Below are 17,774 nucleotides of genomic sequence, written 5' to 3' on the forward strand. Positions count from 1 at the left end.
GAAATGTCATTTTCGCTTCATCAGTGATTCAAAGTTTTCACTTCGTGATGTGAGCTTTTGTTTATGTTTACATTGTTTAAATGCTCAGACATGTGTTTTATTAAGACCTTTATAAAGATGTATTACACGGAAATTTGCCTTAATTACCCCTTGTGCTTCATTTTCTGAGAACCTACTTAAAGCTATTTATATTTATAATGTCCGCTGTCAACCTCTTACATAATCAGATTTGTCTGTTAATAAAATAATTTGCACACGACCTTTTAAGTTAACAAATGTTACCATCAATTTGAACTTTTCTTCACAAAACACCAAAATGTGCATCAGCAATTTACACTACATTGTTATGCACACTTTTTTGTGTCGTTTTCTGCATTTTCTCGCCTACTCATATCTGTAAATAATCCAGCAGTTAGAAAGTCAGAAAAATGACAGACTGGATCTTTAATATGCAATGCAGTGTTGTATAACAGTGAGACAGTAAACAAAGCCTGCCTCTGCTCACAGTCGGGTAAAGTGCCGCATCTCTGAAGACAAAAAGGAAACTCGGATGACGTTGGAGCTCGAAGGAGAAAACATTGTCAGAACATAAAAAAGCAGCCGGTTGTAGTGTCGGTAAAAATAAACAGAGCAGCATTCCTGTGACACTGAATATTGACGGGCATTTGGAAGAAGCTGGCATCTCCCGGACCCCTGACCTCTGACCCCCGGCCTGCAGAGGTGGCCTGATTTACACAGAGCGGCCGGAGTTCAGCGGGTGTGAAGCGGGCTGACGGACAGTCCCCGCAAATAACGTACATAAATGTGTCACACTTGGGGATATTTTTCCACTTTCTATGAATGCAGGATGGGGGTTTTCCAAACTGCGGGATGAACTTTGCTCCCTGAGGTCTGAGCGATGGTCGTGAAGGGGAAGGAAGAGGCTATGTGGAGCAGCGCGGACCTAAAAATATCTTTAAAGTCTGAGTCTAAAAATTGACTTGAGGAGGGAGGAGGGATGTGCGTCAAAACACACTGTATATCAGAGCAGGTGGTGTGTGAGAAAGCAGCAGTAACAGGTAGTTTGCTTTGTCGTGTTGCTCCTCACACGCTCGGCCAATCATCTGTCAGAACACTGTTTAGGTTCTCTGGGGTTTGTTTGGCTTCTGGGAGCCCCTCACGCTCTCATCTTTCTTTTGTTTGCCCGGCTGTGCAGTTTCTGTGTTTTTATTTTCGGTTTTTTTTTGCACGCTATATCCTCGTACTGTACCAGCGCGGAAGTTCAACGGGTCCAGTTCCCGGCCCTGAACCGCAGCGCTGTGGAGCTGCTGCGCTACGTGATGTTTGTCTGGCCCTGCACAGGAGAGTTTACTGACAAAACACATCAGCCCCAGCTCTCCCACACACAAAGACACGAAGACAATGAACCCAGCGACTGATTCGGTGATAGGTGGATCCAAACACACCTCCATGCTTTAGGTTACACGTTTGGTTGAAGTGTTTGTAGTTTTTTATGTGAAGTCTGGGAACAAAAGTGTTGTTTTAAAAGAATGTTGACATCTTTCAGGGACCTGTTTCACACTCAGGTTTTATCTGCGATATCTGGACGCAACACAGAAACACAGAAAGGAAGAAAAAAGAAAAAAGAATGATAGAGAGAAAAAAAAGACAAAAAGAAAGATAGAAAGAAAGAATAACAAAAAGAATGAGAGAAAGAGAAAAAGGAAAAGAAAGAAAGAAAGAAAGAAAGAACGAGAGAAAGAAAGAGAAAAAGAATGACAAAAAGAAAGAAAGAAAGAAAGAAAGTTAAATGCTGGAACTCCTTCACAATATAATAAAATATGGCCATTTAAACGTTAAGTTAAGAATGAAAGAGAAAAAAAAAATCGCAGCCTCTAAATACAAAATTCCTTAGAGCCACACGAGGCGGCCACCTATCGATCACTTTGGTCCAAACTGAATTATCTCAGTGACTCTCAGTGACATTAAAGCTTGTTCAAATCTTCAAAGGATGTTTTTAAATTTTAATTTAATCACATAGTTATATCTCTCTCCACAGCGCTGTCAGCGCCAGTCACAATCACTGGCTGGGGACCACCTCAAAGGACTGTAACTTAATTTATTTAATTGAGCAAGTGTTGTTCGGAAGTTGTTGTTTCCATGAACCCTTTCTAATGTCATACTTAAAAATATGCACTAAAAAAAACATTGATGGAAACGGGACTAATGGCTGAAATCACCTTCACCACATGCTGGTATGACTTACTGTTTAATAAATAAATAAATCACTTCGAATAGCAATTTCCCAGGTGTGCTGAGGTGAGAAAGAAGGCCAGGTTTTCTCTCTCTTCTCTTCTTTTTACATTTTTTTACCCAAATCCTTCAGTCTTTATAACCTTTGACCTCCCCAAATCAAAGAGCAGCTGGAACAGAGCAGACACTGAGCATATTGTGTAAAAATACCTCTTTTTTATTGAATTTCCATCGTTACAATTGCACATAATCAGTTTGAGCAATCTAAAATATTCATAGAAATTCATTGAGCTCTAAATGAACAGTCATCAGTCTTTAGCAGAGGCTTTAGAGATGTGTAAATATACTGAGAACTTCACTTCCCGTGGTGGGGGGGGCGGCGAGGCGCTGAAGCCGCGGTGACCCTTTCCCCGAAACCCACCCGACAGCAACCAAACACCCTCGTCCACGTACAGTAGCATCTCTGGATATTCTGATAAAAATCATCCCCGCCCCGAATAAAAGAACACAACACCGCAACATCAGAAGTCACATACAGCTGTGTGTACCAGCAGTTTACCACCTGCGACAGAGAAACAGAAAAGCTCCACGGTTCACAAGTCGGGTCGCGGTCGACGACCTCGAGAACGCTCGAAGCGAGGAAAGTGTTGTGCGATAGGTGGGGAAAGCGTTCAAGAACAACCTCAGCACGGCTCACACGCACAAACAACAGATTTACACTCGATATAATCTGGCGAAACACAAATCTGTTAAGGGCCGGAAGCGTTTCGACATCTTTGATTCATCCGCTGACACATTTTGAGGATGAGGAAGAAGGTGAGCTGAATTTCCTCTGATTCTCTCACAAGACTCAAATCCGTATCCGACCTTCAGACACTTTAAAAAAAGCTGCGGTCTGTTCCAGTAACAGCCGCTTGCCTACTGGATGTTACAGAGGCATCATCCAGAAATATGTGCCTGTCGTCGGGCGCTCGGATAAACTCAGAGGTCAAGAGGGGAATCATGATGGGATGTGACACTAAACGCCTCGCGAAGGACAGTTTCCACTCGGACGTCCTGCCCCCGTTCACCCCCAGCGACAGAGGGTTTACTCAGCAGGTGAGCACGAGCCACAAAAATAGACCCGCGGACGGGAATTCCCACACGCAGGCAGACGTGCTCACACAGAAAGAACAACACAAAGCCTGAAGTGTAAAGAGACTGAACCAACAAAAAGAAGCTTTTTCTTGATGCAGGTTTCGGGAGCGGGAGGAGGGTGATGACTGTTTTATCTGTGTGACTCGCTTCATTATCTCCACAGAGAGGAGCAGCGGGGTAAAGATAGCACTGCCCTCTGGCCGAATGTACACACACACACGCGCACACACAGAAAAACGCCATGTGATGAGTGATTGGACTCGACTCTTTTCTCATTACGGCCTGTTTAAAAATTGAATATGAGTCAACTGTGAGCAGAAGTGTTGAGCAGGAGAAATAAACGGTGAGCGAGGAGTTCGGAGGTTCTGAGTGCAGCTTCGGGGAAACCGAGCGTCAAATATTTTGAGTTGTTCGACTCAGACGGCAGAATAATTGTCGGTGTTGTACATTTCTGCAAACCTCAAATATCCTGCAGTTTTACATTTCTTTGTGTTTCAATTTTAAAGGTACACTAAGCAAGTTTTTTCACAGGCCTGTAAATGAACAGATACTGAGCTCGTGAGCTAACATGAGCTTTAAAATGTACTTTGAAACCACATGTTGACATTTGTAGCTGTTAACATTAGAGCAAAACCGGCTTGTAAGTAAGAATACAGGACTATATACCGATAATGTAGCAAAAAAGTTGAACACACAACAAATGTCAATATGGGTCATAGTAAGTTCATTTTAGTAGTGCACTCTTAAGGTTACATTTTCAATTTCATGTTGTGAACGCTGTGCTTATGGTCCGGTCAGGTTTAGACACAAAAACACTCGCTTAGGGTCAAAAAAAGAAAAGAAAAAAATCCAGTTTCTTCACCATAAAATGTCCAAATGGTCACTAAATGTACCCGCTTTTGTTGATTAAAACAGAAAGTGAAGCAACACATCCTCATCAGAAAAACGGCAAAAAAGATCGTCTATGAAAAACATTTCTTGTTAAACAGCGACCTCTGGTGGCTGGAGTAGTTATTACAGTAGCAAAGGAGGAAGTGCAGAGAAGTAATATAAGAAGTCCTCATTGGGAGGAGGTTTGAATGTACAACACAACATTTCATTCTGCTGAAGTTAATATCTGATGAAACAGCACTGTGAAGTCTCCTTGCAGCAAATGGTTTCCCCCTTTCAAAATATATTTAAGGACACTGTAAATTCTCAAATAACAGCAGGAACGTTGCCTCACGTTTCAGTACAACAACCCTTGCAACTCCTTACTTCATACTTGAATAAAATGCATTCCATCAAATGTTTTGGTCGTGTACTTTTTTGAGCGAGATATAAAAGTACTTTTCCAAAGGTTTGATAACTTAGTTGTTATTTCTTGCTTCTTCTGGAACTGCATCAACATCATGAGCCATTTTTTTATATTTTTTTCCAGCTTTGAGCAGCTCCTCAATCTCCTCTGTGCATTTTGGGAGAATCATGTGTCAGAATGAAGCTAAATTAAAAAGCAAGCTGACGTTTCTGAGAACATTTCATAACAAAAAATGAGTTACTGCAATCCAGCCTGCACCGCCCTACCTGGAATTGGTATTTACTGAATTAAGTAAATAATTATGATTATTAACTTAACGTACATTGACATTTGTTGTCTGCAGATTTAATTCAGGCTGCATATTAATCATAACAAATTAAATTAGATTAAATATTAAAGAGAAAATGTTATTCAATAAATGTTGTGCATCATATTTCTGTTTAGTGTTATGAAATCTTGCCGGAGCAGCAAACATTTTACAGACTCTCCATCTGTGAGACGCTCCTGCTTCTTGTTACACATGGCCTTCGGGGACAATAGTGTGAAATTTAACTCGCAAATGAAGCTAATTTGGCATGTATACTGATACTGATAACTTAAGTATTTAATTTAGTCTGTTTGCCACTGTACAAGCAACACAGAAACCTTGTTCATTACCAAACCTGGTTGAAATTACTACAGTATGTATTTAATTGTTTCAACTTTGCCGCACTTTCAGGTTAAAGGAACTCTGTGGAGTTTTTGTCCACTAGTGGCACTAGTGAGCAATATTTTACATTAGTAGCAAACAGCAGCAACAAAAAAGCATGCTTAAAATAAAATAAAAGCCTCTTTATGTGAAGAAAACACTGATACCATTTGAGAATTTACAGTTTTGTGATTTCATTTAAAAAACTCAGAACCTCATGACTCCAAACTCTCGAAAAAAAAAAAAAAAAAAAAAATCCAGAAACATCTTGCAGCAACTGAAAGTGTCCACGAACAGACTGCAACTTTTCATGGTCAAAACTGTGTTTCTTTCTCACAGTAACACAACGTGACGATGTGATATGGCTCCTCGGTACAGTGCAAAACATCACAGCAACATGCAGTGTCAGTGTGTCCCCGGGAGGACGTGAAGGACAAAAAACAGTGTTTAAGCAATCGTTCACAGAGACGGAGACAAAGTGTTTCAATGTAAATGTTCACCACAGAAATGCATCGTCAGGCACTTAAAGACCTACAAACACTACGCACACCTACACCACTGCCACGACACCGTGCATGCGAGCAGGGAAAACAGAGGGGAGCGTCGTGTTATTTTTCAACAGGTCGGCTGCACGCGCTGTCGCCCTCCTCCTCTAACGGTTTTCTACCGCAGCTCTTTGGTCATTTTCGTGAAAATGATGCCGAAGATCCGACGAACAGAGAGGACACGTCGTGAGAATCCTCGGGGTGTTTTCCAGAGAACCTGTGACGGTCAAATGAGGAAAAGTGTGACTTGAATTTAACTAATTTCATCATGCAATAAAACACTGACTGCAATTAAAGTTCCTCAAGTGTATATTTCCATCCCTGGCACAAGATGTACCAATTAGGGAGCTCTTAATGTCATCATTACGATGGCTGTCAGAGTGTTCTGTCTTAAAGGAAGAGTTGCAAAAAATGGCGAAACGCAATCGCGTCCACTGTGTGTCACGCAGCTGAATCAGCTGTGGCGAAATGTTTTGTAACTGCGATGAGAGGCTCATAATGGAGGAGGACGGAGGGAGACAGTTTAGCAGCTGGTAAAGAGGAAGCTTTATGAGCCAAACTCGTTGAGGAGTCACCTGGAGGATAGTGAGCTAAAGGCCGTGGAAGCAGATCACGGTGTGAAGGGTGAAAGGAAAAAGGTTGGCAGCCTGCCTACAAAACAGGAAACTGTGGTGAAGGCGTTCAAATGACAGAGCAGACTGTACAGACAGGACTGAGGACAGGAGTTTGTTTTTGAATGATGGATCATTGTTGTTTTAATAAAACAAATGTTAACGAACCTCAGAGAAAACCTAGTGTGGTCAGTTAAAGGCTCAATCTGTGATTGTTTTGTGTCACGACTGCAGTTACTGTGTGTTTAAGGACGTTTTACAAGGTGATAATACGTCAGCGACATGTTTACAGCTCCTTCTGCTGCCCCCAGGTGGCCAGAAACAACATGAAGTGTCCTTAGAAACTGTTTGGAAAAGGTCAAGCTGTTTCAAAAAATACTTGGCAGGTGATTGGACGAACCATCTGTCTATCAAGGTCTATCACGGTCTAACGTCAACCAATCAGATCAACAGCAGGGGAGCGCTATTGGTGAAATTGCTCTTCTCTCAGTGAAATAAACTCTCCAGTTCTGCTATAACTGATGCTACAGCAGCTACGCTAACCTCTTGACGAGCAGTGTGATGAGTTTAAACGTCAAAGATTCGCTCCACTCTTGGATTTCTTAAGGTTTCCCATCGTCTGTGATTAACTGTACCCTGCATCATTGCTACAACAAGGTGTCTGTTCCCAAAATGGCCATGACGACTAATAGGGGTTTTCCGGACACATGTGCAGGCTCAGCTCGACTTAATTTGACCCGGCATGTCAGCCCAGCGTGACAGGGATCTGCATTTCCATTACAACGAGACTCCTCGCTTGTAGGTTTGTCTTCGCATTACTATCGAAGAATAGCTGCTAACAAAGCTCGGCTCATTTGGTGGCAAACACATTTCAATTCCTATAAATCCTTCACAATAAAAGTCCCCTGTAATTTATTTCAAACCGAAGCAGGAAAATCAGGAAATGTTTGGCCTTCACCGGCAGTAACAGCTGAGAGCGAGCACGATGAAACACTAAAATGAAGCAGATATCTGAGAGTATGAACAGGGAGTCTGGAGAGAAAGTAAAGTTCAAACCACAGACTGAGAGATGAACACCCACAGAGTTTTGAAAAAATGTCTTTCTCTCAGGTTTTGAGTTGAGTCTAATACAGGCTTGTTTGAGGGGTTGGCTGTGGTCTTGAGACGTCACCACAGCGCTCTCAGAGGCGGGTGGGAACATTTCAACCCACTCTGGAGAAGATTCATGTTGGGTGTCACTCTTGGTTTGACTCTCATTTTACATGCATATATTAATGTAATTTTTTTTAATGTAGGAGTTGGTCAAAGTTCAGTGCAGTGGTAGCATCCGTGGGCTTAAAAGAAGTCATTTAGGTTCCTCCAAGTCTCCTTCACGTCACAGATTGAGCCTTTAAACAACAATCAAACAACTCCAGCACAGCCAAAGCGACTAAAAATGGACTGAAGACAGAAACAAACGCAGAAAAACATCAAGCGATAATCCAGCAACAAAACATTTATAGGCAACAAGATGATGTAAATGTTCTCCTGCCAACCTGCCACAAACGGTATTCAAGTTTCCATTTAGTCATTAGAGTAGTACTTGCATAACAACTGAAGGTGTCGGCAGCTCGAAAAAACCACCGCGAGAAAAAAAAAAAAAAAAAAAAAAAGCCCAAGAACCAAGGCAACGACAGATGAGTACAAACGTGTAGGAGCAGAATAAATACTGACGACGTGGAGCTCCGTCTACGACAACACAAACGGGAAGTGGACGCCATGCGGGGTGTGAAGGGGAGGGAGGGGAAGCTGACGGAGAGGCAGAGGTCCCTGCACCATCCCTCAGGACAACACATTATTTTCCTTTTTCTATTGAGAGGCACATAGAAGGCAAGTTACAGTTCAGAAGCGTTTTACGTGTTTGAGCCAAGGAGAAGAAGACGACAGGAACACACACACACACACACACACACACACACACACACACACTCTCACGCACGCACGCACGCACACAGATAGTCTCTTATGGATCGGTCAAGTCTTCAGAGGGAGATCAGCAGTCGTAATAAATAAGAGAAACTGCAGTAAATATGTCCGGGGGGAAAAAACAAAACAAACAAACCTGGATCTAAATAATAACAACAATAATTAATATAATATTAATATTAATAATAATAATAATAGTAATAATATCCAGTTCTTCTCATGTGGAACATGGAGTGGAGAGGGTTGTGATTGGCTCAGTACACACAACAAGGAGAATTATGGGCAATCTTCTCCCACGACTGACCACAACGTCAACACACACACCTCACTTTAAAGTGTGTGTGTGTGTGTTTGTGTGTCAGGTAGGGCTGCGGGATTCATCGGAATTCAATCTCAATTTCACCTCGTTAACTTCCTCTGTGCAGTCTCATTACAGTCGTGTGCTCGCGTCAAACCACGCGCTCCTAATGTGTCATGAAGTTGTGTCCTCGAGGGTCGAGACTGCCTTACAACTTTTTATAAATAAATCATAAGTAACGTCTGAGAGACGGATTAGTAAAGGTGTTGCTTCACTTATATTTCTGCCGCCAAATGTGTGGCCGTCAGACGTCGCCACATCGTACGAACTCGTTTGTTTCAGCTGTGACAGCTCTAACAGGCCTGTGTGAACATATTCACATGTTCTGCACAGTGACAAATGTAGCTCTGGAGAAACACAATCCAATTTTTATTATTGGCAGAATCAAGGTAATTAATTTATAGAACCAAAATCCAATAAAATGGTAGCAACGTTACGAGGAGACACAAACCACAGGGAGGCGTTAACTACGTTTACATGCGCTCCAATATTTCACTATTATTCTGAATTTGATGCAGGTTGTTTGAGTCTACATCTACAATAAGGCCTTATTCTGACAGAAACAGGTGTCGCAGCGATTAACTGCAGGGTTGTGCGGTTGTGAGTGTTAGTCCGTGGCCTGTTTGTCCGACAACAAAGAAGCGCGTTGATCCTACTGGTGAGTATCTGCACCGATAGGTTAAAAAATAATAGTTAACAACTAGGATATGAGGCGTTTTACGCGACTAGCCACTGCAGCGTGAAGTCAGGTTGAATTTCTCCAAAGTTTGTGTTTCAGCTTTTTCGCTGCAGCCGGTGGCGTTTTCTTTCTGTGCCCTGTGCAACGCCACATTCGGTCTGAATGGGGCCAGAAGCATTCTTCAGGCATGCGTACAGTGCATTCAGAACGTGCATCTCAGTTGGGGTTCTTGCCGCCGTTTGCGACACACGACCTCTTGCCTGCTTAACCAACAGTTTGTAAGACTAGGATAGAGACGCATGCCCAAAGCATGAAGATCACAACGCTGAGGGTTTACTGAAGGAATGAAAGAGGGAGGCTGCACATATCTGCCACTGGTGGAAAACCGTTCTCCATCTTAGACGTGATAAACAGCATGCCAGGGCACGTTAATCAGAGTACGCACTGCTGCATGTAAATGTGAATAATCATTTCATATATACGTCATGTAAACGTAGTCGTTCCTGTGATTACATTGAAAGGAAAACATTTCTGTCCAAAACTTTAAACCCCGTCTGACCGGGCCTCGACACAGTGACAGAAAAATAAAAGCAAATAAATAACGAGTCAGAGCCGAGGAAACCGATGCATCCGACCGACGCTCTGACAAAAGCATTTGAAAACTAGCCTCTCGGCGGCTAAACAACCGAGAACTACGTAAAAATCCTGCCACAACATAAATAACCCGAACTTCTTTCAGATCAACTGATGAGACTGCAGAGGAAACATTTCATTCATCATCTCAGCTCCAAAAAAAAAAAAATGTCTAATTTCATCCAAAAATCGTGCAGCCCTACAAACACACACACGCACACACATCATGCACCAGCTCACACACAAACACACTTACGCACACACACTCACAGGCAGCCAGGGCCCAAACCGTGTAGTAGACCTCTGCTGTAATCAAGGGAGAGCAGTTGAAGTGCAGTACCTATGTGTGACCACTAGGAGGGCCTTGAAGTGAGGCTGCAGGTCTACGAGTGTTCCTCACCGGCCGTCTGAGCCCGTTTTTCACCCACAGATATATTCTGTACATGCAGTCAATTAATAAACCGATGCAACACTTGCTTTGAGTATACAAACATTTAGATTATACATAGATAGCATTATATCATTCATCTTTTTTTTTTCTTTTTTTTTTTATAGAATCTGCACCTCTTTTCACTTTTTCAGCAGAAAGAAAATAAAAAGTTTGACCGCCGTGACGTTTTAACTCCACGCACGGTCGACTGACTGATGTTTGAGTAGTAGGCGGTGCACAGAGGCGGGACATAATCGAACCAAAGAGGGAGTTTTTTTGCATACAGACATCGTTAAATTACTCCAGATTACGTGTTGCCTCCCCCCACCCCTCCCCTGTCAGGTGATGTCACGTGGATGGCCAGGTGGGGGGCGGAGGACGGACTCCTCCTTCCACTCCGTCAGCTTCTCCTCTGGGCCTCCGTCGGTCTGATCCTGGAGGGAGGGGTGAGAGTGCGGCGAGGCAGGTACGAGGGGCTGCGATTGGTGCTTTTTGTTTGTTGGTTTTCTTGTATTTTTTTTTTCGTCTCCTCCCTCCTGTGTGAGCGCGGCGACTCAGTCCCCCAGGATGACCTTCACAAAGCTAGCCACGTCGGTTTCTTTGGCCTCGTGGGAGGTGAAGAAGGGATGTTGCTGAGGAGGGAGAGAAAAGTCAGAGTGCAATTAGAAATCACAGAGTGCAACCAACGAATATGTTCGTCAATGAGCCAATTAGTTGTTTAGTCTGTTAAATGTGTTTGTGTAGGGCTGCAACTAATGATTATTTTCATTGTCGATTAATCTGCTGATTAATTTCTTGATTAATCGATGATTTATTTGGTCTATAAAATGTCAAAAATGGTGGAAAATGGCTCAGATGACACCCTCAAATATCCTTATTTGGTCCACAATCCATGATTATTGTCAAAAACAGAAAATATTCACATTTAAGAAGCTGGAATCAGATAATTTGGACTTTTTGTTCCTTTAAAACAATAACTTAAACTGCTTAATCGATTATCAAAATAGCTGGAGATAACTATTTATTGACAACTAATTGATTAATCATTGCAGCTCTTGTGTTATGACAACTGATTTATGTACTGAAGCCTTGCAGCTACTCATAAATGAAGGAGAGGACGTTCATCTGGATGGAAATAATGGTATTAGTGCACCCTCTAGTGTCTGATTAACAGTATTACAGGGTGCACGCAGGTAAAAACATGCATGTCATCTGTTAGAAAAGCACAACAATGAGATTAAAACAGCAGATTTTTAAAAAGGTACAGCACTCACCATGAGTTCTGTGTAAGTCGGCCGCTCTTTGGAAACTTTCTTTAAGCTGCAGAAGCAAAAAGCAACAACAACATTAACTCACAGCTACATGAGACTCATTACTGACACTGACGCCTTCAGTCAAAACTCTGCTTCTACTTCAGAGATCGCTCCACCTGATATTTAGCTCATCAGACTTTGATCTGAGGTCTTACCTGCAACTCCACGTTAATTCCTCTTTATTTATTTGTAAAATACAACAACATGATTTTTTCCCTCTGAGAAAGCATCCTTAAGAAGTATGGTGTTGGCTTCACTTCCTCAATTGGCACAGTTATGCATCAAAGTCGTCCAGATCAACCAGATTCACAACTCTACAACAGAATCAGTGGACAAGGAAACTGAATGCATAACCCGCAACAATGTCAGCCATGCTGACGGGACATTACAACTGCACACAAGATGAGTAACTGTCGGTGGCAAAACAAAAACCAGCTCCAGTAAATGAAACCTGATCAAACACTGGCCCCATTTAAACAACTTAAAGAGGTCATCTTATGCTCATTTTCTGGTTCATACTTTCATTTGGGGGTCCTGGTAGATTAGGTTTACATCCTTTCATTTTCAAAAAACACATTATTTTCCTCGTGCCGCTTTGCTGCAGCGTCCTTTTCACACTGTGTCTTGAATGCTCTGTTTTAGCTACGGAGTGAAACATCTCGCCTCTGTTCAATCTTTGGTGAGAGCTGCACATACGCATTACTTAACAGGCAGATGCAGCCGATCAGAGGCAGAGCAGGGCAGGTCATGCCGAGCAAGGTAGTGTGATCTAAAATAACGCCGCTACAGCATTAGCAACTGTATGTCTGCTGACTGACTGGAGTCCATATATTTTATAATAAATACATAAAAATATATATTTATATAACCTCTGTTACATAGTGATGCACATAAGTTACGGAAGTAAAGGCTCGACTCCAAACCAGGCGTTTCAGTGCATGAGCAGTGTTATCTGTGGGAGAGAGTAACTCCCTTTGGCGTGGACTTTTTCACTCTCCAGACCTTTGCACAAAAATGCTCCATAACACAATAAAGGAAAGGAAAAAACCCAAAAAGCATAATATGACCTCTTTAATGTTAATCGAGATGAGATTTTAAACACTTTACATTACAGCTGATAACTGCCAAAAACACCAGAAGAGCGGTGACTCCTGTAACGCTACAACAAGAAAAGTTTAGCGAGGTGGCTAACAGCTAGCCACACAAACGCACGGATGACTGGAGTGGACGGTGAATGAGTAAAACAAAAGTTTTATCCTTCATCACACGTATAAATCAGATAAATGCTATAATATCATGTTGCACCTTCTCTTGATTGTATACGATGGTGTTGGTGAAGCTGCAGTGTAATATCAGAGAGGAGTGAGGACTCTGTTAGTGTCCACAGACTGCTTCCTGATGTACTTCCACTTAGTAAAGAGGAATAAAGATGCATCTTGGTGAGACAGACACATTTCCGTCAGTTTTCCATCTGCAATGCTTCTCGGCTGCTTTTACACACTCAGCTTTTATGATATCAGACAGCTATCTGATCCCCTGCAGGATGCATTAAATGGTGAAGTGCAGCTGGGGCCACACACGGTGAGCTGAGCTGAAGGACTGAGCGAGACCTTGTTAGCACTGTATATGATAAAATAATGATTTAAAGACCGAGAGATGAGGTTGAAAGCTGTGGAAAAAAGCTTGTGAGCGACCTTGAGTTAAGTTGTGAGGACTCAAATATAAAAATTTTAGGAATTCATTGATTTCCCTGTATTTCCTGTCACAACAGCCACTTGGCCTCACAACAACGACAAAAGAATTTCATAATGAACTCAATCTGATCAGGAGGGAAGTTAACTGAAGCCCACCCAGCTGGGATCAACACACATTTCTGTCTGATTCATTGGGGCTTTGTTGAAGGGGCACCACGACTCTGCTGGCGTCTCGCCTGAGCAAATCAGCCTTGAGTGGCTTATTGTGTGAAAGAGAAAGAAAACACAACGAGAGAAGTGGAACTCAATGTTTTTTCTGTGAAAGCTGGGACAAAACATGAGGGGGAAAATGAAAGACGCACCACAGAGAGCTGAAGTCCACGAACTCTGGGGAGAACTGGTCGCCAGGAAGCTGGGGCGAAGGTTCTTCCACCACCTGCTTCAGCTGCTGGAAGGGCGTGCCCCACGAGTCGTACGGGAAGCGCAGGATGGCGAGCTCGATCTGAGGCGCGGGGAGAGAAAAAATGGGGTCACTGGAACGCGAGAACATCAGCTGTACGGGCAGAGAAGTTTCTGTTTGGTCATCACAGTGCAGGCATGTCGCTGTTGTTCCTGTGCAGACTGAGTTACCGCATCTACAGTCTGGGTTCAGTTTCTACACCTGATCACCAGGAATGAAGAACGAGAGTCACAACACAGCTGAGAAACTTTCATTTTCATTTCAGCATGTCAGTCATCACTTCAGTGTTTAGATTTGTAATTTGTAGATTTTTAAGCCAGTGGTGCAAAGTAACTGAGTACTCAAGAACAAATTGCAAGGTACTTTTACTGGAGTATTACCGTCATATGCATCTTTATCCTTCTCTTGCATTACATTTGCAGATGTATGAATATATATTTATAATATCCGGTATATCAAGCGACTGACTTGCCTGATTGGAAATCATAAAAAAGAATTAAATGATGATGGAAGCAGTTACTGTAAGTACAGAGCTGTCTGTCTTCCTTCTCTTCTCCATTAAGGGTTGCACATGTGCAGCACCGATCGGACACTCGAGCCAGAGAGAATGGAAAAGTGCTGCATTTCAATTACCCTGGAAACATTGTTGATACGCGAGAACGTTTTTTTTCTTTGCATCGACGCTACACTGTGTCCTTACTGATTCATTTAGTTAATTAAAGGTAAAACATGACAGTTAACTTTTGTCTTTGTTGTTATTTAATAGCAGCTGATGAATAATTTATAAGAGGGCACGAGGAAATTGACTTTGGGCAAGACGATTTCTGGCTTGTTGAACCCTGATGTTTGTGATAAACTGAAGGATCTTTTACGAGTTGAGAAAAATGATCCACCGTCTGAAGCTAAATAAACTCTTCTTGGATCAGCCAGAAAATGCATCATCACAAAGCTGACAACAGGCTGTTTGTCTGACTTTTTTACAAACAAGCTGCGGATTAAACTATAGTCAACGGTATATAAAGTAGTTAAAATGAGCTCATCTACAGCGACATGCACATTAATGCAGCAGTAATATTAATCCAAAAAACATCAGATGACTTTTAGTAAAGTTTCAAAACAAGTCCCCATCTACTTCAGTTATTCAGGAGAACGCTGCAACGCTGTTTTGCTGTGAAGCTCCACAAATGTTTCGTGTACTATGAAACTTCCCCCAACTTTCCATCAGCATGGAGGTGAGGAGATAATGACACTTGCGACATTTCAGTTTTTTGGTGAAATGTTCCTTTAATACTATAATATGATCAAAACATATTGTGATATTTCATTTTGTCCACATGGCCCAGCCCTTATCAGGACATATTTACATTTATGTAACACCAAATGGGGACACTCTGAAGTCCAAAAGAGAACGAGTCCAGATCTGAACCCACTCAGTTAATCTTTCTACAGAGCAACATGTTTTTTAGACCAAATGATTTAAACCAAACTCTTCACTGTGCAGCAATTTGAGTATTCATTGCCCAATTGGCTCTTAAGTACAGCTCTCAAGGAGTAAAAGACTCCAAAAATCACCCAGAGTGTGCTTCATCCGGCACGCTGATTGCTCGCTCTGCCTCGTCCAGTTCTGAAGACATCTTGGAGTTAAAACATAATAAAAAAAAAAAAAAACCTCCCTCATCACTCAGAATTCATTATGATATTCTGAACCGTTCTTTCCAACTCCGTCATTTAGAAAAACCTCTCTCCTCTCCCCGTCAAACATTTTGCCCTCTCATTACCATTCAAATGACACTCGAGCTGGGACATTTGCTGCTCTCCTGCAAAAAGCCCAAAGCCAAAGGACGAGCCTGGTTCAGATGAAGGGAAATTACCAGAGATGGCTGAATCCTTGAAGCCTAAATATTCTCTGGTCTGAGTTGGAAATGTGCAAATGAGGAAGCTGTGAATATTTAACAACTCATAATAAAACGTCTAGACACTACTTCGTCTAGAACGCCACGGTACTTTTTTCGTCATGGATCATTTCTACCCTTCAGATACACGTAGTTTCCCTGCGGCGATGAAGACTTTGAGATGAAAATTAAAAGGCTGATTTACCATCGTGATTCCTAAACTCCAGATGTCCGACTTGACGTTGTAACCCTTCTGGTTCGTCTCGGGGTTGATCCTCTCCGGCTGTGGGACACAAGGACAGATGATGTCACTCGTGGCGGCGGTTGTCAAGGACGACCTGCACACATCCTAAACTTCTTGTACACACACACACACACAGAGCGCGATGTTCCCTGAGCCGCTAACCTGGCCCTAAAACCCACTCAGCCAATCGGCAGCCGAGCAGACGCGGTTAAAATATAACCGGCCTCATTAAACGTGTGGATGATAATGAGAGACGGAGAGGTGGACCTCAGTCACAACAAAGGTTTTAATGCAAGACCAACATTGTGATATCTTAATTTGATCTTGGAGATTTTCTCTCACTTTCTGTTCTCTAATATTAACCGACTGTTATTTATTCTTCAGAGCAAAGATCTTATTATCTGAATAAAAATAATCATTGATAAAATGAAATTAAACTGCATCTTTCATTCCTCTGAAGGTAAAAGATCATTTGTCTACAGTCATGCTCGCAACTCTGTGAGGCCGTTCTTCAGCTGCAGTGACGGATGTTTTTTTGCCAGTAACAAGCTGTGAACACAACCTTAAGTTAATATGGTGAACTTGTAAGCATACAGTTGACTATTTTTATGTATTTAGCAGTTAGGTAGCAACATTAGCATTCATTTGGAGTCATTTTTGCGTCCACCTGATGAATGTATGTCCAACATTCACTCTCTTTTAGCTCTGTTTTTGGTCTCCACCAGGCTCTTCAGCTGCTAAATGCTCCACTATGTTCACCAGCTAGTCAATACACATTCCTGTCGGTTAATCCTGCTTATCGACAGTTGGGAAAAGTAGCAACGTGCCAAAAAACATCGGGAAGAAGCAAACCACAATCTAGAAAACATGGATATAAACAATGAACGATGTAAATAATTCAGAATATTGACTCAGCAAATATTTTATGAGGGCGGAACAGGATGTCAGGATACATTTTGCGAGCACAACTCAATATAAATATAACTTTGTTTCCAAAAACTCCAAAGGGCACCTTAAATGCTATGCTTTGGGATGCATGAATGGCAACTCATCCAATTATTGTTGAGATATTATTCGTACCTTAGCTTGTTGCTTGAGCTACCAAACAAACATTCACCAGGAGGAAACTGCCCTGCTAACGTCTGCTCGTTAGCCACAGCACATGGAGGACCTTTATATCTAAAACAACTTATTAGTCAATTAAATGCTCGATTAATAGTTCCTCTTTCTGCGAGACCACTGCCAATAAATGTTCTCTGTCCTTGGCCGGTAAACTACAGTTAACTTTAAAAATGAAACTTTCAATTACAGCACACGGATTCACACAATTCGGTCTCTTCCTGCTTACCGCCATGTAGGGTTTGCAGCCAGCGTCCATGGTCTTAGCCACGGAGTCGACCAGGTAGCCGCTGATGCCGAAGTCGCACATCTTCACCTGGCCCTGAGTGTTGATCAGCACGTTGGAGGGCTTCACATCTACGACGAGAGAGGAAGAAGAGTTTTAGTTTAGTGCACCGGCACGTGACCGCTTTCTCAAGAACTGTCTTTAATGGCCACAGTCACACTCAGGAAGCAGCTCCGTGGTCGCTGGTTAAC

The 17,774-nt window shown here is 42.3% G+C and overlaps 1 protein-coding gene across 1 annotated transcript in view; it reads right to left on the bottom strand.

Moving 5' to 3' along the window:
* Nucleotides 1-2,428: 2,428 nt before the first annotated feature.
* map2k6 (mitogen-activated protein kinase kinase 6) overlaps nucleotides 2,429-17,774 on the bottom strand; it is a 35,974-nt gene continuing 20,628 nt past the window's right edge. Inside the window, exons 8-12 of the mRNA XM_084341621.1 lie at nucleotides 17,527-17,654; nucleotides 16,140-16,217; nucleotides 13,945-14,084; nucleotides 11,850-11,895; nucleotides 2,429-11,207 (exon numbers count right to left, since the gene is read on the bottom strand). Coding sequence (XP_084197747.1) covers nucleotides 11,130-11,207; nucleotides 11,850-11,895; nucleotides 13,945-14,084; nucleotides 16,140-16,217; nucleotides 17,527-17,654 — 470 coding nt within the window. The 3' untranslated portion in view covers nucleotides 2,429-11,129. The remainder of the gene's footprint in view (nucleotides 11,208-11,849; nucleotides 11,896-13,944; nucleotides 14,085-16,139; nucleotides 16,218-17,526; nucleotides 17,655-17,774) is intronic.

Source organism: Pagrus pagrus, assembly GCF_965226575.1.
Source record: "Pagrus pagrus genome assembly, chromosome: 21".
NCBI lineage: Eukaryota > Metazoa > Chordata > Actinopteri > Spariformes > Sparidae > Pagrus > Pagrus pagrus.